At 45.6% G+C, this 24282-nt stretch overlaps 1 protein-coding gene across 2 annotated transcripts in view; it reads right to left on the bottom strand.

Annotated features, from left to right (window-relative positions):
- ARHGEF28 (Rho guanine nucleotide exchange factor 28) overlaps window positions 1-21073 on the bottom strand; it is a 159640-nt gene extending 138567 nt beyond the window's left edge. For both annotated transcript variants that reach the window (XM_087815412.1, XM_087815411.1), the window contains exons 1-5: window positions 20932-21073; window positions 17623-17916; window positions 5938-6121; window positions 3389-3569; window positions 786-858 (exon numbers count right to left, since the gene is read on the bottom strand). In XM_087815412.1, the coding sequence (XP_087671538.1) occupies window positions 786-858; window positions 3389-3569; window positions 5938-6121; window positions 17623-17916; window positions 20932-21073 (874 nt within the window). The remainder of the gene's footprint in view (window positions 1-785; window positions 859-3388; window positions 3570-5937; window positions 6122-17622; window positions 17917-20931) is intronic.
- Between the last annotated feature and the right edge of the window lie 3209 nt (window positions 21074-24282).

The following is a 24282-nucleotide window of genomic DNA, read 5'->3' as shown; positions in this document are numbered from 1 at the left end:
ATTTGTGTATGTAAAGAGGGAAGAACCTGAGTGGAAGCAGAGATTGCACATCCAGAGAAACAACCAAGTTGGAGAAAATAAGAAAGTACCCCATCCCGGCAAATGAGCCGGGTGTTACGTACGAATGCAACATCAACACGACTCCATGGGTCAGGACATGGAACAGAGCAGTAACGATGTGGTATAAACATTTCACCCCCTGTAGGCTCCCACCTCGAGTGGATCTGTACCATCAGTCTCTGAGGCTCCCTCAGGACTGTGCGACACGCAGCAGGACAGCCCGGGCGGCGGGGCTGTCTGTATCCCGCAAACGCCCGCAGCCCGGCCCTCACCCCTGCAGGCCAGGAGTGCTCCCCACTACCCTCGGGACAACAAAAACAGCTCGCATCCTCCGTCTTCTTTAAGGCCCACTAGCCCAGCGCAGAGCAGGGGCCCACAGAGGTGGGACAGCTAAGGAACAGGCGAGCGAAACGGGATGAGCAAACGGAGCTTGCAAATGAGGGGAACCCTCTGTGTGTCAGGAGAGTGCCCTGAAGATCAGGAATGCCCAGGACCTGGAGAAGAGCACTCAGTAAATGCTAATTGAGGGAAAAAAAAGTGGGAAAACGCAGTATATCTCATTCGATGCTGTTGGAGGACCCGGGGCCACATAGTAGCCCACAGCCCTGGCCTTGCCCCTGAGCCCTGGTTCTGGCTCCGCCTCACCGTGCCCTTCAGCCCCAGCGAGCTAGCTGGTCCCGGGTGCTTTCCTAGCTCCCGACCCGAGGGAGAGGGAGCGAGCATACCTTCCTCGGTTTCTGCAGCACTGGAGGGCATGTCTGGGCTTTCCTCCCGCCTGGTTTCTTGCTCTTCAAGAGTCTAAGGAAGCAAGAAAAACATAAATCACTGAATAGCATTTGAGGCTTCGAACGGGCAACAAAGATAAAATCACACTCAAGGATCTCAGAGCTGGGACAGGCCAGCAGCGTGTCAGGAAAGACCGTGAGAGATGTTGGAGGAACCTGGCGGCGTGGGCCAAAACTTCCCTGAAACAAATCCTCTACCGCTTCCCCAGATCACAGCAAGGCTCTCAGGAGTGGGATGCATGAACCAAAAAGAAGACAGAGAACAGAACATCTTGAAACCAGAAAGGAGGGCCACTGTTTTATGCATCTGCCCACCTAGACCAACCCCCATCCACACCCTGAGACACAGGGGTCTCGGGGACCCAGCACCACCATCACGCAGCGGACCCAGGCTGAGCGCGGGCCTTGGGCTGCAGGCTCACACGCGCAGGGGCGGGCTGACCCCGCTGAGACGGAGTCTGTGAGCCTCTGAGAGGAGCTGCCCTCTTTGGAACCCTCGTATTTTCTTTTGAAATGGATTTCCCACAGCCAGTGAAAATGTGAAGAAATATAGAATTATGTGTTAATGGATCAAATGGTAAAACAGCCCCAGACTGCATTAGCACATGTCCCAAACTGAACACATGGGCAAACGTGGGCGGACAACCCTACAACCGACACACACGCCTGCATCCCCCTGGGCATGTGACTAAGCTCAGTGCATCAATTCTCAGCATTCCCGTGGCCAAAACGCTGCCACAGGGAGAGAACTAAAACACGATTAAAAGATTCAGCTAAGATTTTGCCTATTATTTAATTTCCTAATATCTTTATAGTTTGGATATGTAGCACCAGCCTGTCGTTGTTTAACGTTTAATATTCATTACAAATTACCAGCCCACCAGTGCCAGCTGTAACAGGATGTGAGGGCAAGAATCCTTTACAACTTGAACAGTGCGGCTGAGTGGGGTCGGCCGACTGGCTCTCAGGCGTGGTCCAGCAAACTTAGGTTCTGCAGCAAGGTTTTACTATTGTTCTAGAAGCTGCAGGTAACTGGGCAATGCCCAAACCCTGGGACTGAAGATGCCTCCGTAGCAATACTGCAGATATACTGTGGTTCACTGAGGATGAATTAGTCCCTCAGATCAAGTCAGATATAAAATTAGACTTTTAGACACCTAAGATTTAAGAAAGCACAAATACTTTTTTATTGCAATACATAATATCATATTTGTTACCCAAAAGTGTAAAGCTTTAGTGTGGACAGCCTATGTAACAATTCCCACCTGCTTACATTTAAAATAACATCTAACCAAGTAAGAAGTACCACAAATATTTTTTTTAATTCAATAATACCATAAAAACATTTTGTTGGGCACGTAAGAATTAATGACTCTGGATATCCTAAAGAATCTCAGCCTTGCTCCCTTCCGGTCACCCAGCCACACAGCTCGGGGTAGGAAGAAAAAGAGGCGTGCTAACACCTGGAACACAGGCCGTTCCACTGTAACTGATGCTTTTATCATAAACAAACACTCTCAGTGTTTTTCATGAAACAAAAATCTCCAAGTAAGTGGAATGCAATTTCCATTTGGTCTTTGTTTTGTGAAGTCCACCAGGAAAGAGTATTGAAGCACCTACACTTACTCCTAAACCTTCCGCAAGGAGGTCAGCGTTATCTCAAGTGTGTTATGAGAAATCACAAATCCAAACCGAGAAGCTGGAGGATCTTACAATGGAAAGAAAGCTCAATAATCGTTGCTATACACAGAGCTTGCTCCATCCTTCTGAAGCGCTGTGTTACCAGGCGCCTGTGGCGGTCTGAGGATACATATGCGGCTGAGCTCCGCCCTGAGGGACCTGCACGGAGCAGAGCTCATCCCGAGCAGTGCTCTCCCAGGCCAAGCCTCTGCCCAACGGAGCAGCTCTCAACTAGATCGGCTCGGCCCTTTTACTCAAAATAGCATTTTGCTTAATAATAATTATAAGATGTAAAAAGTCTGTATATTCTTCCAGATTCCACACAAAAAATTAAAATAATGAAGATGCAACATTTTAAAGCTCAAGATGGGCATGCTATGACAGCCCTCAATGCTGGTGTTTGGGCCCCGGTGGGACGGCAGAACCCTCTTTAAAAAAGAACTGGTTTTAAGTGAGCAGACCCCATTCAAGAAGAATCTGTACACTGGGACAAATGCTTAACCACACCTAAGCCATAAGAAACCCCACAAGTAGGTATTACACATGTAAAATAACCCTAATTGCAACTGCTTTAGATAGGAATTATAATATAGTCAATACATTAACAGAAAATTTCCAATGTTAGAACTTTAAAACCCAACATTGGCAAGGCTGGCTCATAAAAAATAAAAGAAACAAGAATAATCTATAAATTACCATTTTCTACTATAGAAGTGTTACATAATAATCTTCATTCTACTGTGTACGTTTCCAATTCCCCGGCCCCCGGGCTTCTATTAGGAAAACACGGTTCCCCAAACAACGCGTGCGGCCCGCGCTCCGCGGGCGCGTGTTACTGTAGGCTAGGATAATGGGGCACAAACCTTGGAGAGAAAGGCTCTGTCCCAAAAGTATTTCCTGAAGAGTTTAATATCGGCCTCCAGCAGATGCTCGGCCGTGTGGTTCAGCGTCAGCGTGAGCGTTTCCGACGCGTGGGTGTACCGCAGGACGGCATCTTCGCTGAGCCGCGCTCGGGAGCAGCCCGGGGAGCGTCTGCCCTGGAAACTGAGCGGCACAAATCAAAACCCGCGCACACTCCGGAGCACCAGCCCCGAGCCCAGCACCCTCGCTGCCCCCGGTATCGCAAATCCGACCGGCGAAACAATCCTCCAAAGCCACCTGCTGACAGTAAGTACAGAAGATCATGGAAGCAGGTTCTAATAAAGCCATCTTTCTTTCTCCACCTGGAGGAGATACCAGTGGAAAAGCCATTCACATGTATCATATATATTAAAGATTTATGTACATAATGAAACAGTGCTGACTATTAAGCATAGTGCTTTACCTCAATATTTCATTCCCCTTTCACTCTGAAAAGATGCCTCTCCCTTTAATGGAGCCACATGTAGAGCAAATTAGCCAGCAGCCACCCGTTTATTAGATGATTACAGTGGAAAACAGACATGATCTCCAGGGAACGTGGTGAGGTTTGGATATTGCAAACAGTGAGATATTCAGAACACACTGGCCGACTGTTGTAAATCATGTTCTCATGCAAATTAAAACATGCATAAATTCGATCGTGCTGTATGCCTGAATACACTCATACACAAAGGAACAACATTCCCGAACTAAATTCTTGACTATCAGCATATTTTCTGTTCTGTTTGGCTAAGAACAGTTCCACTTTTATTAGCTGTATGCAGGCTCCATGGCTAGTATCATAATATTCTGGATGGCTGATCAGGTCCTACGATAAACACAGTAAAGAAGCCTCAGGAGGAAAATGTGAGTGTCTCCCAGGGAACAGCCCCCCAGCATGTCGTCACATCCCAACAGCTTGCTCCCAGGTTCCTTACATCGCAGAACCAGGGCTCTGCCTCTTTCCCCTCCACTCATGACTTCATTCTGTTCATGAAGATCTGCTTTTGAAAAATGTAGTGTACTTCCAACCAAATAAACGTTATCTCCATCACACGGAGCGACAGCAAGAGATCCATAAAGAGCACTTACACTCTAAGGTTTGGGGCATCTCCCTAAACTCTGGGCACTAATCACTGGCAGGGACTCCAGAATCTCCCAGGAAACACGTTCCTGTTCCAAAGACAAGCCGCTGTGGCAAATGGACAACAGACTCTGAGCCTGAGCAATCTGATCACCGCTATTAATTTAGAAAATGGAAGGTCTACATTTAGCTTACAGTCCGTCTACTTCTAACCCCATGAATGGATGTATTAGATGTGTAAACTTTTAAGACACGTAATATCTGCAGGTCTTGGACCCTGTAGAAAGATAAAAGCTACCAAGGATGAAGTCAGCCTCCAGGATCTCAATGTAACACTAAGTCCTGTCTTCCCTGTTTTAGCCAAAAAAGCAGGATCATGTTAGAGCAAAGGAAAGGGCAATTCCCTGTGGATGGGCTCTCTCCTTGGTTGGTGATCATCTGACCAAACTGGGGGGCCAGGGAGACACAGAAAGCTCTGACTTCTACTCCAATGTCCAAGTATGTACCATAAAACCATAAATTAATTACATTGGGTTCTATGAGCCAAACGAGAAAAACTAGTCCATTAATACTACAGTAATTCTGACAACATTTCATATTTATGTAGCGCTTTGTAATTTTTAATTTACTTTCCCATTTATCTGGGGGGTTTTTTTCCACATTTTAAGTGGCGAAAATTACCATATATGAATCCTTGCTTCATAGCTTAAAAATAATGACCGATCTGAACCATTCTAAGTAACAAACAATACATTCATAATTCACTGAGAGTGTGGATATCATCGTCAACACAGACAACTTCACAGCTGACAAATTATTTCTTTTACATTATTTCACTAGATCCTGATCCACCCACTGGCTTTATAGTGTTTTAAGGTTTCTCTGTTATTTACTGATTCAAAAACATTTATATTCTTTCAGTGAATGTTACATGCTGAACACCGCAGTGTGTGAACCAGAAATAGTTTCAGCCCTCCGATGATTTAGGAGGGAGGCATACGAAACAGGTGATCACTATATATAGAAAATTCTAAATTACAACTAATACGGTGAATGATTTTAGTCACAATTACTGCTGTGAATTAATAAGCATAAAAGACCATCACACAAAAGGCCTCTCTGAAGAAGCGACATTAAAGCTGAAACCTGAAAGATAAGTAGGGGTTATTAATTATTATTAAGTATAGCTCCTCATAAAGATTTTAAGGCATCTTCCCCTAACTACTCCTCCCCCATGAAGTGTTAATGCCAAATATATCTGTATATCTGCGTATGTGATATGTATACACCTGTACCTTACACATGAGGACTAATGGGAAAACATAAACCAACATTAGCTTGTGGTTTGGTTATTTCAATTTTTCCATTATGAACAGCAGACTTTCTAGAAACAGATTAAGAGAGAAACTACTAAGTAGCCAAACTCACTTTGTGATGTCTTCGGCCAGCGTGGAGTGTCCACCATCTAAAGCTAAGTCTAAAGGCGTGGCACCCTCTTCATTGGGCAAAGCCAAGGCCTGAGCTCCCCCCGGGAGGCACACGAGGAACTGGGACAACTTAGGCAGGCCCCATCGCACAGCCAAGTGGAGCAGAGACTCTCTGGGAAGAACAACTGAGGAGAAGACACACATATATTAGTCCCTCTGTTTATAAATTCTGTCTCATACATTTTATCAGAGACCACATATCAGACACAATAAGAACGGCAGAGCCGGAAGGAACCATCATAAGCATTTAATCCGAACAACTCATCTTAGAGATGTGGAGAGTTCAGTGACTTATCCAAGGTCAGGCAGGTACCGGAGTCAAGTCTGCTCCTTCCACCCACTACGGTGCACGTTCGCATCGCCTTTCACTCACGTGCAGTAACGTCATCAGGGGCAACAGGTGCCAGGAGCAGACCACCCTTTGGGGTCAGACACTGTCTGGGGAGCTGGTGCTCCTGCAGCAGGGCAGGCTCTCAGGGGCCAGTGCCAGAGAGCAGCCTGTTTCCACCCTCTGTCCTCAGACGTGCTCTCCCCTGATGAAAAACTGGGACAGAAATGGGCTTCATCTTTACAGCTGCATAGTACTCCATGGTGTAAATGTCCCACAACTTTTTTATCCACTCATCTACTGATGGGCCCTTGGGCTGTTTCCAGATCTTAGCTATTGTAAACTGTGCTGCTATGAAAATAGGGGTGTGTATATTCTTTCTGATTAGTGTTTCAGGATTCTTAGGATACATTCCTAGGAGTGGAATCACTGGGTCAAAAGGCAGCTCCATTTGTAATTTTTTGAGGAACCTCCATACTGCTTTCCCCTGGAGAGTATTATGCTAAGTGAAATAAGCCAGGCAGAGAAAGAAAAACACCACATGATCTCGCTTATACGTGGAATCTAAAGAACTTAATAAACAGATGAACAGAATAAATTCAATGACATGGAAGCATAGATCAGACTGACGAATGTCAGAGGGATGGAGGAGGGTGGGTGGGTGGAGGGGGAGAGAGTGACCAAAGAATTTATATGCATATATGCACAACCCAAGGACACGGACAATAGAGGGGAGAGGGACTGGGGAGGGGGATGGGACAGGGTGGAATGGGTCAGAAAAAGGGATATCTGTAATATTTTAAACAAAAATTAAATTTAAAAAATTAAATTAAATTAAAAAAGAAAAAAAGGAAATGGGCTTCACATGTCCAGAAAACTGGAGACCATGGTCCTCCCCAAACTTCATCTATCTATTAGATCTGTGGGATTATTTCAATGTATCCAAAGCCACCCCAGCTCCTGGCTCATCTGCGTGTCGTGGTTTCATTGCAGTATTTCCCGCTCTATATACTATGGTGGTTTCCTAACTATATCATCTGACAGGTGAAGGGGGTCCTTCAAGTTTTTATTCCTAACATCCAGCAACCTATCTGACAAACAGAAGTCATTTGGTATTTGTGGAGGCGAATGGCAATTGACTGTTAAAATCTCAATTATTTGTGTATGTTTAAACCACCTGGTTTATACAGAGTTTGTGCACCTGTATTTCCACTGCAATGACCCAGTGCCTGGAACACAAGCGGCCCGTGATAAACATTACATTGGAAATATGTAAAAGAACCAATTTGCTTACATTTAAAAAGCAAGCCCAGGCCCGTGGACTCCAGAGACATCAAGACACACCTTAAAACAAGCCTAATCTTAACAAGCTAAACATGAAAATTCTAAGATTCAAGATCTGTGGACTAAACATGCAGTAAGAATCTGACTTATACATGCCCTCCTGCTAAGTACTGTGACTATGTGTGTACCTGAAAGAGATCCAGACAACCCTGCCTCACACTGGGCGACAGGGCTGAGAGGGAGGGGCCTGCTCTGTCCTTTCTCCTGGCATAGTGACTGGCACATGTGATGTGCTCTATATATATTTGTTTATTGAATGAATGAATAAATGAATGAATGAATGACCAATGGCTCTTTCTCTGGTGCGCACCCATGGAAGTCAGCTTTTAATAACTACAGCAATTTGGACCTGCAGCTGCCATTTGGAGCATCTCTCATTCTTGGTTCTGCCTCTGATATCTCTTAACTAAACTCAGACATGAACTACCTACTCCTACATACAAGTTAGACACTCAGGACAAAAGCCACCTACTTCTCCACACAGCTTACCGTCCGCACTAACATGATTTTACTATCCCACTGTCTTCAGCAGCATAACTTGACTATTCCATTTACTTACCCAGGCAAATGACTGACTGACCACTATGGGAATTTCCTTTAAAACCCGTCAACTCTTCAACAGACAGTTTTTAAGCCCTGAAACCAATGTTTATTATATCATGACCCTTACCCAATCCTAGTCAAACTCCCCTCCCTGCCCACCACCCTACCACCGCTCCCCTGCATTAAAAGGCCCTCATTAAACCAAACGTCAAGTCCTCAATAAACTGCGCTTTGCCTTACCCACCGGAGACACTGCTAGGATGTGTGGAGGGGAGCTCTCCCCTACACAGCACGCAGCAAGCTCGCTTTGTCTTACTAGCAGGCGGTGGGGATGCTATTGGGGGAGCCAGCGTCCAGCAAAGCTCTAGTTTGAAACAACCAGGAAATACTCCACTGCACATGGATGCAAAGAAAACTGCTTAGTCTACATTTAAACGAATTTATACTGCTATTTCTATATCTAGATCAGTGAACATATGGCCTTATATTTTAAATAGGTAAATGAGCCCTCCCAGTGAAATGACAGGGACTTCATGTGTATTTGCCAATCATGCACCTGAGTGACACAGCACAGACTCCCAGGAAGGGGACATCCGAAATGTCAAAACATCTAAGCCCAGGGAAGGTGGTGTGCGCACGGGGACACACACATACACACACACAGACACATTTCAATATACTTCATATCTTCAAAAGAACTGTGGTGGCTATTAAATAGCTTGTCTTTAATTATTTTAGCCTTTAAATTTTGACCTTTAAGTCTGTTTTATTAGAAAGTGGGATTCTTTTTCTTAGCCGATTCCCGACAAGGCATGTTTGATGTTTCCATTTTGTTTCCTTTTTAAATGGTAATCAGGAAGAGGGTTGTTAGGGTCAGGTAACAAAACAAACACACGCATGTACACTCCCCAACATGCCTGTCAGCGTGAGACTGTTACCAGCCGCACTAGGATGGACTTTCTAAGTCATCAACCCCAATCTGAATCTGGGGAGCGTGTCCCATGGCTATACAGGACACAGTTTTCTTCCAAGAAAAATATGACCAGGAACACCTAAACGTTCTGCATTCCCTTTTAGAATAATGCCCCTGATAAAGGTGGGGATGATGCCCGCCATTTCAAAGGTACTCCCTGCTGTGCCCGGTAAATGCCCTAAACCCCCCCAAACCCCAGGTGTGCTTCACTGTGCTTAGCCCGACAGACAGCGTGTGTGGGGAGGGCCTGTTTCCTCCACCAGGAGGGCTTTCCAGGCCTGTCCTGTTAGCCCAGCTCCCTGTTCCCTCCTTTCTGGCTCCATCCTCACATCTAGTTCAATGGGAAGGAACAGTAAGTGCAGGGGACTGAATGTCACTCCCTCCACCCACCCCTCCTTCTTCCAGAATCTACCCACTTCCTAGGGTGATGGGAAGGCAGGGGGAAAGAGATCTTCTACTGTTTCGGGGGAGGGGGGAGAAAAAAAACATACAAAGCCAAGCAAAATGTTTGAGAGCTCTTTCTCATTCAGTATAAAAGTTCAGAGCACAGAATCAGCCAAAGAGCTTGAAACAGGAAACAGTAAGACACATATAAATTATTATGTTTGTTATAGAGTTTCAGATTCCTAACAGCAGTCAGGAAAACAAGCTCTGTAAAGGGGTTATACAATTTGGCAGAGGTGGAGGTGTTCAATTAAAATGAAATCTTTTATCCCCAAATAAATAGGTCCCTTCCTGTTTAGTTGGTACCAGGAGTTGTTTGAATTAATTGTAACTGCCACAGAATGACTAAGAATTGCTCTAATGGCAAACATTAAAAGGTATGACCTGTACCATCCTGGGAGCAAGATCACCCAGACACAGAGAGGAACTGAGCCGGCTGTGCCATTCAATCCACATTCCCATCGGGACATAAACGGAGGCTCATCTGCCCCAGACAGAAGGGGGCTGCAAGGAAAATACTAAATGGGACAGAGTTCTCAAGAGCTAGGGAAGCCAGGATTGGGGGACTTATTAGTCATATACATTTGTCTGGTCTTTTAATACCAAAAAGTATAATAAACAGTCACTAAGCTGATATGTGGTACATTTGAAAACAGTTTTCCTCTGGCTATAATTTAGAAGCATAATTTAAGGGAACTGGCTGTCTGCTCAGGAGGCACTGTGATTGCATCAGCAGAAGACACCAGCTGGGCCATCAGCCGAGTGCGCTCCGGCCACGCCCCGGGCAGCAGGCGCTCGCTCACTCGGTGCCATCAGCAGCGATTATGTCAGGCACCCTTTCCAGACTGCGCGGTGACTTTTTCATTTGCTAATATTTCTTCAGGGCTACGATTTGCACCCACCATCCATGCAGTCATTAGATGTTTGCTGACGGCCCAAATGCGCCAGGCGTTCTCTGCTCTCCCCTCACAGCACAGGCACCTCCAATTCACTCACCAGGTACCCTGTCTTGTTTCGGAGACAAAAATGCAATGCGACCTAATTGGATTATTGACAAGCAGAAAAGGTGTCGATTCAACCTATCATGGAAATGGCCTTTGGAAGCCCGCAATGTGAGTTGATATCAAATGCAGCCAGGAAACCGGCCACTCCTCGGCGGCCAGGAGGGGTCCGCTCACTGCCTTTCACTGAAAGCCAGAGCTGCGAGTGCAAAGGCCCAGCTGAGAAATATTACACTCTGGATGTGAGCTACAGCTTCAATTAACAGAGGAAAAAGTACACTTTTCCTTAAGAGTTCACTTCTGTATTAAATTTTTTCCTACCAGAAAAGCCATCCCTTAAAAATGAAAAGCTAAAAAAGGATGGGAGAGAGAGGAAACATGTTTAAATTGAGGATTTAAAACCTCACAAACGATGCAGAGGGTGTGTGTGTGTGTGTGTCTGTGTGTGTGTGTGTCTGTGTGTGTGTGTCTGAGTGTGTGTGTGTCTGAATGTGTGTGTGTGGCTGAGTGTGTGTGTGTGTGTCTGAATGTGTGTGTGTGTGTCTGAGTGTGTGTGTGTGTGTCTGAATGTGTGTGTGTGTGTGTGTGTGTGTGTGTGGCTGAGTGCCGTGAAGCAATTTTACCCATTTGCCATCGGACCTATTTTAAAGAACACTGTCCACCGCTAGCATTTACCCAGTGGGTCACCTTAGCAACCAAAGGGACAGAACAGCAGCTTAAAGTGTCAGAAAAGCAAGTGTGGAGATACGTGTCCCTTTCGATACCATCCAAAGTGACAGAAGGCTAGAAATACTGAGTGTATATACAACTGCTCGAAAAACGTCAAGATTTCCAAGAAAAACATAAAACCCCAAAATCAGTCAATACCCATAATGCATTAATTTCAAAACTCCTCAGGAAGCGTTTTTTAATACCTGGACATTTGTATTTTGTAATAAATCTGTCCTTTATGGGTTTCCTACCCACTGGTACTTCAGCTGATGCTATTTCAAACTTGCTGTCCAGTGCAAAGTTTGGGGGCCGAAAAACAAAGATGACATTTCACACAGTCTGTGGGCCAAGTCTTATAATGCAACGCGCCATCCCCTGGTTAATGAAACCTGGGACACAAAGTCAGGGCCAACCAACAGAGCCAAGCTCCTGAGCCTCTCTCTGTTTTCTTTCTAAAGCTACAGCCAGCAAATGGTATTCACCAATGGAAACACCAGCCGAGCTCATTTCAAGTGTTAAACAAATCTTCTTCTTACTAGTTACAGATCTCTTTCCTCTATTCACAGAAAGATAAACAGATATCTTCCTCTGTCAAACATCGCTGGCCCACACATTCCCTTCTCCTGTTGCCTAGAAAGAAGGTGATGGTTTCGGGTATGTGGCTTGAAACGAGATGTGGATGTCACAGAATTTGGCAGTTCCCACCGAGTCCTTCGTAATGAACTGTTAATTCTCACTTAATGGCTTTCCCTGCAGATAAGAAGAAATATTATGACTGCTCTTTAAACTCCTTAAGAGAACACTAAACCATCAAGACACATTTTAACAGTGGCTGGAAAACCCCTACTTATAAACTCTCTTCCGGAGGCCTTTTGGCCCTCTGCATTGCTTTCCTTTGTCCCTGATAGTTCTAAAGTGTAGAAAAACAAACATTCTCCTTCAAAGAGAGAACTAATTTATGAAGACACTATTAATGAAACAAAGCATCATGAGAGCGAGCCACCCTTCTTCTTAGTAACAGCATCGCATCACATAACCTACACATTCAACGCAGGTTGACAAGGTTTCTCCTTTCCCTTTGAGTTCACCCTTCATGACACCATGACTCGTTTTCGCACAGATACTCTACTTGGACCTGCCCTTGTAACGTGGATTCTACAGCTAATAAACCATTTCTCCAACTTCGGGATTCAAGTTTAAAACTGTAGTGGTTGCTACAACTCCTTCGATGTTACTTGCACAGTGATCTTTGGAATCAATAATTAAAATAATTAATCCTCTAAGTCACCCTCAGTAGGTCCTACCAGTTCCAACAGTTAATTCTCCTTGGGGACACCTTTCCAACTAATGATACATCTACAGAATGGAAAGTTGGCTGTCTAAATACATCAACTGTATTTAACTTTATGCCCAAGACAGCCCTGCAGAAAAGTAGCAAAAGTTCAATTGGCTTACCCTAAAAACTTCTCCCATTCATAGAATTAATTATAAAGGGAGGAAGAAGGTTTAACTCTTTAAACTTGTTAAAGCAATCTAACATAAAATTTTCTTTGTTTTACTAAAGATTTAAACATATTTGCCCTGCAGATTTAATTCATGGTATCACCTTTCTTAAATGTTCTCCCCACAAGAAGGAAATGGTAACTATGTGATGGGAAGGAGGTGTTAGCCGATGCTATGGTGGTAATCATTTTGCAATATATAAATGTATCAAATCAACACATTGTAGACCTTGAAATTATACAATGTTGTATGTCAATTATATTTCAAAAACTGGGGGAAAACAGGTTTTGTTATGTTTTTATAATTGGAATGATAAAGAGTTCCTTCTCTTCTACAACAAAGAACTTCAGCCTATAAGGAGGCTTTTGAACATATGAACTACTTTTACCTAGAGTACTGCAAAAAAGTCCAAATCAGTTTTTCAAAATAACAGTAATTTACTTTGGCAAAAGAAAAATATCTTGAATCTGCGAATCTTTGCTGTATATTGGTTTGTAATTGTAAATATATATATGAAAGTCTCTGTGGTGTTTTTTTTTTAAGCAAGTGAGTTTTTTCCCTTAAATCAGAACACATAGGTCCTGGCCAGGTAGCTCAGTTGGTTAGAGCATCATCCCAATATGCCAAGGTTGCAGGTTCAATCCCCGGTCAGGGCACATACAAGAGTCAACCAATGAATGAATGAATAAGTGGATCAACAAATCAATGTCTCTCTCTCTCTCTCTCTCTCTCTCTCTCTCTCTCTCTCTCAAATCAATAAATAGGAAGAAAGAAACAAACAAGACACGCTCTACCTCTTCCACTGGGAGAGGAGCTACTATGTTCCCAGGGGCAATGCTATCAGTTCTCTGAGACGGCATTTATAGTCCCTTTGGTCTCTTTATTCAAATAGCAGCCTCCCCAGTGGTGATGTAAAGCTTGGTGCACGCCAGCCATGGCAAGCATCTTGGAACATAAGTGAAAGAAAGTAATTTGGTTGAGCAGGAAGGGAAGACTTTAACTAAAAAATTATCCAAGCACCAACAGAATAAAACAGAATATTTTATCCCAGTTAACCTAATTTTCAAAAGTATGTCAATCTTTGAGAAAATATTTCTGTCCAAAAAACAAACAAGTAAAAACCCCAAAACAGGAAAAGATAAATTGTAATTTTAATGAATAATCATTATATAAGTATTCGAAGTTTCACTGCAAATTTGGGTCCCTGAGACCCTGCAAAAGCTTTTATCATGAAAGCATATTTACAGAAAGAATGGGTTTAATTTTACAAAATAGGAATCCAATTTTATTATGGCACAAAATTAAATAAAACCTGGGATATTTCCTTCCCTAGAACACATAATGAAGTTGCACTGTGAGTAATGATGGGTAAGATGCAGGGCCAAGAAGCAGCTCTGGTTTTCTTTACGAGACATACAGTCTGTTCGGACTCTGGGCTTTCTCCGGGACCTCAGGCCCTTCTGACAACTTCCAGTGATGGGAAAGGGAAAGGAAATACAGAAATGCTTCAATCAGACTTTTTCATGACAAAGTGATTACAGAAATCAATACTCATTCAGTAGCATCCATTTATACCCCCAAAAAGCATAAACAACTAAACACAAAAATGTTTTAATTAGTGTGAATAGTGAAGCTTTAAATAGTTTTTGCATAAGTATTAGAAGAAATAATTACTAGGGGAAAAAACTGTTTCAACTTACGATGCCCCTTCCACTAACTTACTCCAATGGGCCTCATGCCTCAGTTTATTTCTTTGTTGCTGTAAATCATTTACCTTGAAGACAAGCAACATTAATGGAATACGTACACTAGAAAAAGATGTAATGAGCACATAAGAGACTCTAAACTGCTTAGGGTAAAACTCTACTAAATTGAAGAAGAGAGACCAAGGTGGTGACATAGGAGTCTCCTAAGCTCTCCCAACCCCCATCAAAGCACCAAATATACATCTACACATGGAGCAATTCCCTGAGAGAAATCTCAAAACTACCTGAGTGACTCCTATAGGTACAGTAAATGAGATGATACCCACATCGAAATGGGTAGGAAAGGCTGAGACACACTCTCATCATAAACCCCCTCCCCAGCACAAAGCCATACAATCCAGAGAGAACCCCCAAATCCCAGCTTCTCCCTAAGTAGCAAAGAGCTTGGAACACACAACTAGTACCTCAACTTTTAAGGCTCCCACCTGAGGGACAGGCCCCCAAAACCCTCTAGTTCTGAAAGCTGAAGAGTCTTGTATCCATGAGTCCCACAAGACTATAGTAAACCAAAAAGCAGTTCTTAATGATCACACAAGCATGCACAATGGCCATCTCTCTCCCCAGGGCTCAGTGAGAGGGGAACAGGCATCCATCCCAGTCTTTCCCTGGAACGGATTTGACTGCATACAAGCTATTGCCTGAGGGTTCCATTTCTAATTAGCATGCATCTAGGGGCAGGCTGGACCCAGAAGCCAGTGGGCACTTCCCTCCTTCTCACTCCAGCTCACTCCAACAATAAAGCCAGATCACCAGCCTCTCTCTGAAAAGATCTTGTACACATGTCTGATACCACCCAAGGGACAGGTTCCCAAATCACCTGGCTCTGATAGCCAATGGGGCTTGCATTCTCAAGGACTGTAGTGGATAAAGCAGCAGCTAATGGGTGCACATGTGAGCACTCGCTACAGCTGTCCCACCAAAGTTCAGCATGGAAGGAGCGAGCAAATAAAAGCCTGTCTCCCAGTCTTCCCTGGAAGGGGCTTGACTGCATACTTTCCCAACTCCTGGCCTCTAATCAGCCCAAATCTAGGTATTGACTGAGATCCTCCCCTTCATGGCCTTGATGGGTCTCGGAATAGCCTCAAGTTCTGGGGACCACTAAGAACAAAGACAGCAAACTTGAACCATCACAAAGGTTTAGAGGCAACCAGGAGCTTGGGCTGGGCTGCTTAATGAGGCTCATCTCCCACACAGCACCAATTCTGTAGAGACTGGGAGAAGTGCCTCTTTTATCTAATGCACAGAAACCAACAGAAAGTCAAGGAAAATGAAGAAACAGGAGAACATGTTCCAAATAAAAAGATAAATCTCCAGAAACTGAATTTAAATGAATTGGAGAAGAGTGATTTATCTGATAGGAAGTTCAGAATCACAGTACCAATCACAGAGCTGAAGAATATAATCACTGGAATGAAAATATTAAAAAGTACCAATCACAGAGCTGAAGAATATAATCACTGGAATGAAAAATACAATAAAAGGGTCTGACAGCAAACTAGATTAGTGGAAGAAAGGATCAGTGAACTTGAAGACAGGGTAGTGGAATTCACCCATTCACAGGAGCAAAAAGAAAAAGAAGTGTTAACCCTGTCCCTGAACACTGACGGTGTAGAGAAACCCCATTACAAGTCTAGGCTCCAGTCAATGTTATCTGTACTGTAAACTGTTCTTACAGAAAGTCTAAAAAAGTTCCTAGAAATCTTCAAGGAATTGTTTACAATACCAGGATTTTACCCCTTTGCCTGTAGCTTCACTTGTCCAGACCAATTGCAATTTGCTTTCCACATAGGTACATACAATATATTCTCTATATATGGAAATCCATTCGTACACACACACAAAAGTCAAATTAGACTGAGAACTTGGTATATTCAGACATTGTTCTAGAAGCTTCACCATACATTATCTAATTTAACCAACACAACAAACCAGTGAAGTGGATACTATAGTGCCTCATTTTAGAAATTTTAACTTTGTGGCATTGGAACTACAATAACTTGCCCAGGAGATCTCATAGCCAGGAAGCAACAGGGCCAGGATCTGAACCTGGCCTCAGAGCACATATTCCTAATGACTGTGATACTAGAGCTATTCTCTCATAAAATACAATGTCTCACCACAAAAAGAACTGCTTCAGTTTCCCTCGCGTGAAAATATATGTATCTCTGTAAGTATGGCAGAGGGGTCAGAAAGGACCTCTTGGTGGCATAAGTCAGCCTGTTATAAAGGGTATGGATAAACGGAGGGTCGTGATAGATAGAGGTTGGAAAGCCAGAATACATCTCCAAACAGCAATGAAAATGGCAATAAGATGACGCTTAGCTACTTGGGGGTGACCCAGTATCCTCCAAACATATTTGATCATGTCCCTGTCAGCAAAACTAACCGAACATGCACTTCTAATACAGAACGCGCACATTACATGCTGTTGAGTCGGCTTCGACTCCTGGCGACCATATGAATGAGTGAGGTCCACAACGTCCTGCCTTCAACAGCCCTGCTCAGAAAATTGCATGCAGGACATTGTGCGCATCACTCATTCATAGTACAAATATAATATGAATGCTCACAGTGACACTGACATTTTTTAAGATGTCAGTGCAATGGTTACATTTTCTTCATGGCCACATTTCTTCTAAATGTTCCACAGAGATGGCTGCATGCTCTTCACTGCCCAATGATTCTGTCTGTTTGGAAACAGGCAGTAATACCCCCTTCTCCCAGCAAGAAAACATGCCCAAGGAAGTGGAGCCGCAGCCCAGAGCAGCTGGTTCAAGAGCCTTCCACAAAGAACAGTCCTTCCCTCCTGAGGCAAAGCGCCTCACCTCCTAGAACAGCATCCACCAGCCCAGAGTCGAGTGGCTCAGGACCTAAGGAAAACCAGCCACATCAGATCAAGGCTTGGGTCAAACATGGGCAGGAAAACCACCCAGGGAAACAGACAATAAATTGGAAGACATATTCTGAACTTGACACAGAGATGAAACATACACATTTTCTGGTGAAGACCCACCTTCAAGTGAAGAACTTCCCAAGACAGTCCACCCAAGCGGCAACTCCAGATGGGTCAGCGCCAGCACGAGCTCCTCGTCCAAGGCAGGCAATGCTCCCACCGTCAGGGCAAACGGGGTCAGCAACGTCTGATGGCTACTGGCAGTGAGGCGATGGGCCTGGGTGACCAGCAGCCGGGCCAGCCTGCAGGCCATGTTGTCCATGTAGGTCACCGAACCGGAGTCCATGGTCACCGGGGAGTAACCTTCCGAGCACAGGCACACAGACACCGTCACCGTCTCCTGAAGCCCGTGGCCTGGACGACAAGACAGTGGACAGTTCACCCAGAGTCTACACGAGATGCTGTCACCTGCCTAAGCAGACCACATGCTCCAGGAGACGGAGGCAGAAAGGACACGCGGCCAGTTATCTTTAAATGCCGCCAAGCCTGTGGGGCCAAATTAAGAAGCTGGCTCCGTCTTCTTCCAGCGACACCTGATCTAAAACGAACCGTTATGAGCTCTGAGCGCTTCTATTCTCCTGGGATGACCAGACACTGTTATTTGGCACCCCCTCACCTTTTACATCTACCCCAATCCCCGAGTTCAAGTTTGTCGTCTTAAAGGCCTTCGCCCTTTTCTGCTCTGTTTCCTCCGGAGTTGCACAGGCTTATGTACTTATTTAGATGACAGTTTTATTGAGTAGCACGACACGGCGACACAGGATCACCCTAATTCCACAGACTCCACTGAAGGGGAGTCGGGGTGGGTGAAGATCGCCCAACAGGGATACTTATGTATATTGTTCAGTGCCGCCCACTTCTGACAATGGCTTCTCTGTCCTGCGGGTGTTCTCAATGCTCCTTGTGAGCGGGCACCTGACCCTGCTCTCTGTTCTTCCTCCTCACGCCTCCCCTTTCATCTTGCCAAGGTGGGTGAACAACTTCTGTTTTTACACTACCCTTGGCAGTTTCCGGGAATCAGTGCCACCAAACCTCTGTAATTATGAAGCCACCACTGGCCCCCGCGCACATGGCTAACGAATGTGAGTCTTTCCTGCTCCCCCTTACCCTCCAAAGCCTTCGCCCCAATGCAACGCACCCAGGCTCCAAGGAACAAGAGCACCCCGGGTTTACCAGGCAGGAGATGCTGCCGTTTTCACACTGACTTTTTAAAATGCTCTCACGCGCGGGCCCAGGACGCAGCGCACACCCCCAGCCCACACATGTCCAACACGTAATAGAGAAATCTGCTCTATGTACTTCTGAACGGCTACCCCGGTAAAGCTGTAACCAGCGAAATTTAAGGGTCAGAGGCAGGGACTGTTAGAATCAGGTAAAGCCCCCACTTCCAAGCAGGCCACACTGTAACAGCAAAGATTTTCTTTAACACACAAGCAGTGGGAAGGAGGTTCACCCCTATGTGCAAGTAAAGAAAAAGGCAAAACAGAAGTCTTTATATGAGAAGTGGCACTTTGTTTTTATTCTTTCTCTAAAAAAGGCTTCGCTAAAAAGTAAACCAAGAGAAGGGGAAGCTCAAGGCAGGGAAGACAAATGTCAAAGTAAACGGTCAGAGGCAAGAGAGACCCGCAAGCAAAGCCACTCTGTGTCATTAATGAGGTTTGACTCTTTTTATTAAAAAGATGGGAGTTGTTGAACCAGGGACAGAAGTGCCTGAAATCGCCCACAGAACAGCATATTGACTCAAGCCCAGGTAGTGGAAAGGCCTTTGTACATCCTGCAGGTTTACTGTCAGCCTTCCTTCCTCAAGTGATAGATACACTAAGGAAGCACTTAGAGATGTGTTCCTCTACAATGAGGCCAATCTGACCTATAAGAAGGCGGGTGGGTGGAGGGGGAGAGAGTAACCAAAGAACTTATGTGCATATATACACAACCCAAGGACATGGACAATGGTGGGGAGAGGGACTGGGGAGGGGGAAGGAACGGGGTGGAGCGGGTCATTGGGGAGAAAAAGGGACATCTGTAATATTTTAAACAATAATAAAATTTTTAAAAAAAAAGAAAATGGGATGGTTCCCTCTATGATACGATTTAAGAGTAACTGAAAGATGCACAGGTAAATAAAACTGATCAATTTCGACAAACAAGAACAACAAAACCTTCCCTTCCTGCAGGTAACAGCATCTTAATTACACCTTTAGGCTAGAGCTTGGTGTCCCAATGCACAGCCCACACCCCAGTGAAAACACAAAACAACTGCATTTGAAAAGGGCTATTAGCTCCTGATAACACATTAACGTGATCCATTAACCTGTCATCCGTCACCATGGTGATTAAAGAAGAAACATGGGAGAATTACAGGTTTTAGAACATGACCATTTTGGTGGTGGGAACAGAAAGTTCCGGAGCCTGAGACCCAGCAAGGAAGCGTCTGGATGGACAGGGTGCCAGGTAAGGAGCCCCAGCCACCAAAAGGAGCAAGCGGGACAGGGGGCCCCTGGGCCCGCAGGACTGACCCCAGGGAATGAGGGAGGAAAAACAGACACCTGTCCATGTCTGTCTGTCTGCCTGAGCCACCCCTGGCCACAGGGCCTGGGACTGCAGGAGGCGATCCTGAGATTCAGGATCACCACTGGCTGCACCCAAAGCACAACCAGCCTTGAGAGCTGAGTCCACGGCGAGGCTGCTTGGAGAGCGGTGGACCAGCTGGGAGAACCCAGACGTGAGACGACCCGTGCGAGCGCCCTTCCCAGCAGTCACCCGCACACCCGCACACCCGCAGAGTCGCCCGCACTCCCGCACACCCGCAGTCACCCGCACACCCGCACAGTCACCCGCACAGTCACCCACACACCCGCACAGTCACCCACATACCCGCACAGTCACCCACACACCCGCACAGTCACCCGCACACCCGCACACCCGCAGAGTCGCCCGCACTCCCGCACACCCGCAGTCACCCGCACACCCGCACAGTCACCCGCACACCCGCAGTCACCCACACACCCGCACAGTCACCCGCACACCCACACACCCGCAGTCACCCGCACACCCGCACACCCGCACAGTCACCCGCACACCCACACACCCGCAGTCACCCGCACACCCGCACACCCGCACAGTCACCCGCACACCCGCACAGTCACCCGCACTCCCGCAGTCACCCGCACACCCGCACAGTCACCCGCACACCCACACACCCGCAGTCACCCGCACACCCGCACAGTCACCCGCACACCCGCACAGTCACCCGCACACCCACACACCCGCACACCCGGGAGAGGGGGCGCTGTCCACCCTCCCCTGCGGCTCTCCCCCCACCCCCTGCGGGCAGGTGGACCTGCGGCCGCGCGGCAGGCGGCGCCTCACCTGGAACGCGGGACTGGAGAACGCTGTCCCCCGTGCGCTCTGCCATCACAATGTGCCTCTGATGGGATCCGTCGTAAATAAAGTAAAACTCGGCATCTTTAGGAAGATACACATTTTTGCCAAACTTCGCAGTGACCGGCATCTGCCCCTGAAAAACGAACAAGGGGGGGGCGTCACACTTCCGCATCCTGGCTCCCAGGCACCACAGTGAAAGGGACCGTCCCAACCAGGGCGCCTGTCGCGTCCGCCTCGTGCGAGGGTGCCCGAAGAGCACAAATCCTTTTCAACCACATTTTGGTGATGGGGAGATGCTTTCTGACACACTGAAGCGTGAGTGTCAGAGCTCGTTTGCTCTGTCTTTAAAGCTGAAGTGTGGTGTGCCGGGGAGAGTTTTTACTTTCATTTGCAGGAGGTGAACGCGTGGCGCTCTGCCTTTTACTCCGTTTGAATTCCTCCCTGATGAACACCATTGCTTGTGTCCATGTTTTCCTCTCTCCGAGACACCACCGTGGCGTAAAGACTCACAGTAAGTATTCTTTAGCTCTGGCCTTCCCCTGTACTACCAACATCACCGTCGGGTGCGAGAACCTTAAATATGCGCACACATCGCCAAATAAACGGCACCCCATCACCCCACGCTTGCTGGGCCTTTTCCAATAGCTATTTGTCTTCTCCGAGGGGTTTCCAAGTTCCCTTTCTCACCCGGCCTGGCCTCACACTTTCTCTCGAGAGCTCCTGGCTGGAACAGGGCCCTGCTCAGTGCCCTGGTCCCAAAGACAGGAGCTGCCCCCTGAGTCACCAAGACACACTCTGAGGAAGGAGGGAAGGTGAAGGAAGCAGGTGCCGCAGGCCAGCTCTCCAATGCACCACCACCCGGGGCTGTGTGGGGGCCACATCAGCAGTGCTTGCAAGGGGCAGCAGCGGGGGATGAGCCTGCCAGGAGGTCTTGGGACCTTGAAGGACTCGGGACACTCCCTCCCCTCACACATAAAAAGGGCAATACAAAGGGGGCCTCCAGGGAGAGGGTACATTCCGCCCAGCCTGTGGGAGTGGCAGGGAAATGGAAACCCGGAGGTGGGAAGGGTCGCCCACTTTGGAGGGCCTCCAGAGCTCGGCCCAGTGTGGAGCATCTGGGCTTTTGTGTGCCGGCCCAACAAAAACAAACCCACCCTTGGAGCAAGCCTCACCCTGCAATGGGGAGGAAAGTGAGCAGAGAAAAGTCTACAGTCTCTTAAACAGCTGCTTGCCTTTGATGGATATTAGCATGAGATTCCCTCGGATCTCGAGTTAGGCCAATCACTATCAAAAACAAAATTGGGGTGGAGCTCCTCTTCCCAGTAACCACATGGTGATTTCTTCTAAAATTTTAAAAATAAAAAGGCTATGTTTCTCTAGTAGTGTGCAATCCATGACACACACGAAACACTATCTTAAATTTTGACTTGGTATAAATACAAACTGTAGAGTTCTAAAATAAGCCACTGGTTTCCAATTTTGAATTGTCCTTTCTCTGCGTGTGAGCTCGCACACACGAGCACAAACATAATCAATAGAAAGCAACATGCCAAGAAAAATCTACCATACAATAGCTTCAAAAAAAGTTCAGGAAGAGGATCTGAAAGGCAAAAAAAAAAAACACCACACAACAATAAAAAAGTCTGACATGACTGAGAGAGGAAACTTAGACGAAATTCCATTTCCTAAAAAACGAAGAGCAGCTTTAGCCGTGTTCCTGGTTGCTAAAGGGACTGCTAATTACTCACAGGCAGAATCTGACCTGACCTGCTGGGTTTTTTTCAAATAGAAAACATATTGTGTAAACAGATCAAAGATTTTCACAGATCACAAGGATATCTAGTCTGTCTCTACTCAAAACAACAATCACATCACTATTTTATCTGGTTGGGTGAACAGAACTGCAACTTGCGAAGGAGCTGAGCTGCAGCCCCCCGCTGCAAACCAAGGCAGCAGTTTTACATTCAGTTATGCCTCCCTTTCAAGGCCATACCATCTTTACGTTGATAAAAGAAGATAAACAGCAATCAGGTCAGAAATGACATGTGTCCATTAAAGAGAGATGCCCAGAAGTCCTAGCATCGAGAATAATATTCAGCATAAAAAGAGTTTATTTGCTAATTGTAAAGAGATCAGAAAAGACAGTGTCGTTACAGAAGGAGGGGAGGGGGTTGATAATAAACCACCAACAGAGAGACCCAGTGATTTAGAAGAGAGAGGGGGCCGCAAGGGAGGAGGTGGGGAGAGAGAAAGAGGAAGACTGGGAAAGAAAATATGAATATGAAAGACTGTCATTCAGAAAAGTTAGATAAAGCCACACAGGAGATCAGCAGGAGGCATGGCTTCCAAAAAACATGCAGAGGAACAAGGTACAAGGCCATCGGCCACAGGTGACAGTTTTTCACTAAGATTGGGGTCTTTCTCATCACTGTGGCCACTGGAAACCGGCCACTTTACTGAAAAGGCCCCTGATCCTATTAATGGCAAAGACAAACTGGAGTGTACAGAATTCCACCGTGCCTCCATCATTCCTCCATCTGGATTCAATTGCATACTCTGTTTTAAGCAATTGAAAACTGTAAACTTTCCTAAGTGAATTTGTTGGCATCAGTACCAGAATCACTCTGTTTCTACACAGAAATAATAGAGACGTGTTATCGCCTCTCTGTCAATTCACTATATCCCAAATAAAAAATCACTCGGCTATTTTACAGAAACTTCTGGAAACAATAAGAGGCATAATAGGCACAATTATCTCCCCAAATTAATCTATAAATTTAATGTACTTTAATCAAAACCCAAACTGAATTTTTCAAATGAAACTCAACAAGCTTATTCTAAAGTCCATCTGTAAAAATAAATACACAAGACTAGAAACAAATGATTCAAGAAAGAATGCTTGAGCTGGGGGTGGGAGGGATCAGAACTTACCCCTCACAAACCAAAACATTCAATAAAACCAGGGTCATTTAAAGAGTGCGATGGTGGCACAGCATCGAGAAACAGATGCATGGAAATTATGTAATGAGGGGGGCATTTCAAATCAGGGGGGAAAGAATGTTCCACTCAACAAATAGTTTTTAAACAATAGCTATCCATTAGGGGCAAAAACATTCTTTATACCAAACAGTTAAATTCCCAATTAATGCAATATTGAACATACTTCATAAGCACATAACATTAGAAGACTGTCTAAAATTTTTCATTATTGCACAGAAGGATAGCAAATAAAGATATCTAAATTTCACTATACTGACGCCACCTTAATGTATCAACAGTTTTTCATTTTTCCTATTTCCTCCCAGACTTTGTTCAATGCACAGCTAATAATAATAT

Source organism: Miniopterus natalensis, chromosome 3, assembly GCF_054644295.1.
Source record: "Miniopterus natalensis isolate mMinNat1 chromosome 3, mMinNat1.hap1, whole genome shotgun sequence".
NCBI classification, from domain to species: domain Eukaryota; kingdom Metazoa; phylum Chordata; class Mammalia; order Chiroptera; family Miniopteridae; genus Miniopterus; species Miniopterus natalensis.
Note: the sequence above shows the minus strand (reverse complement) of the source record. Positions and strands in the feature narration are given on the sequence as shown.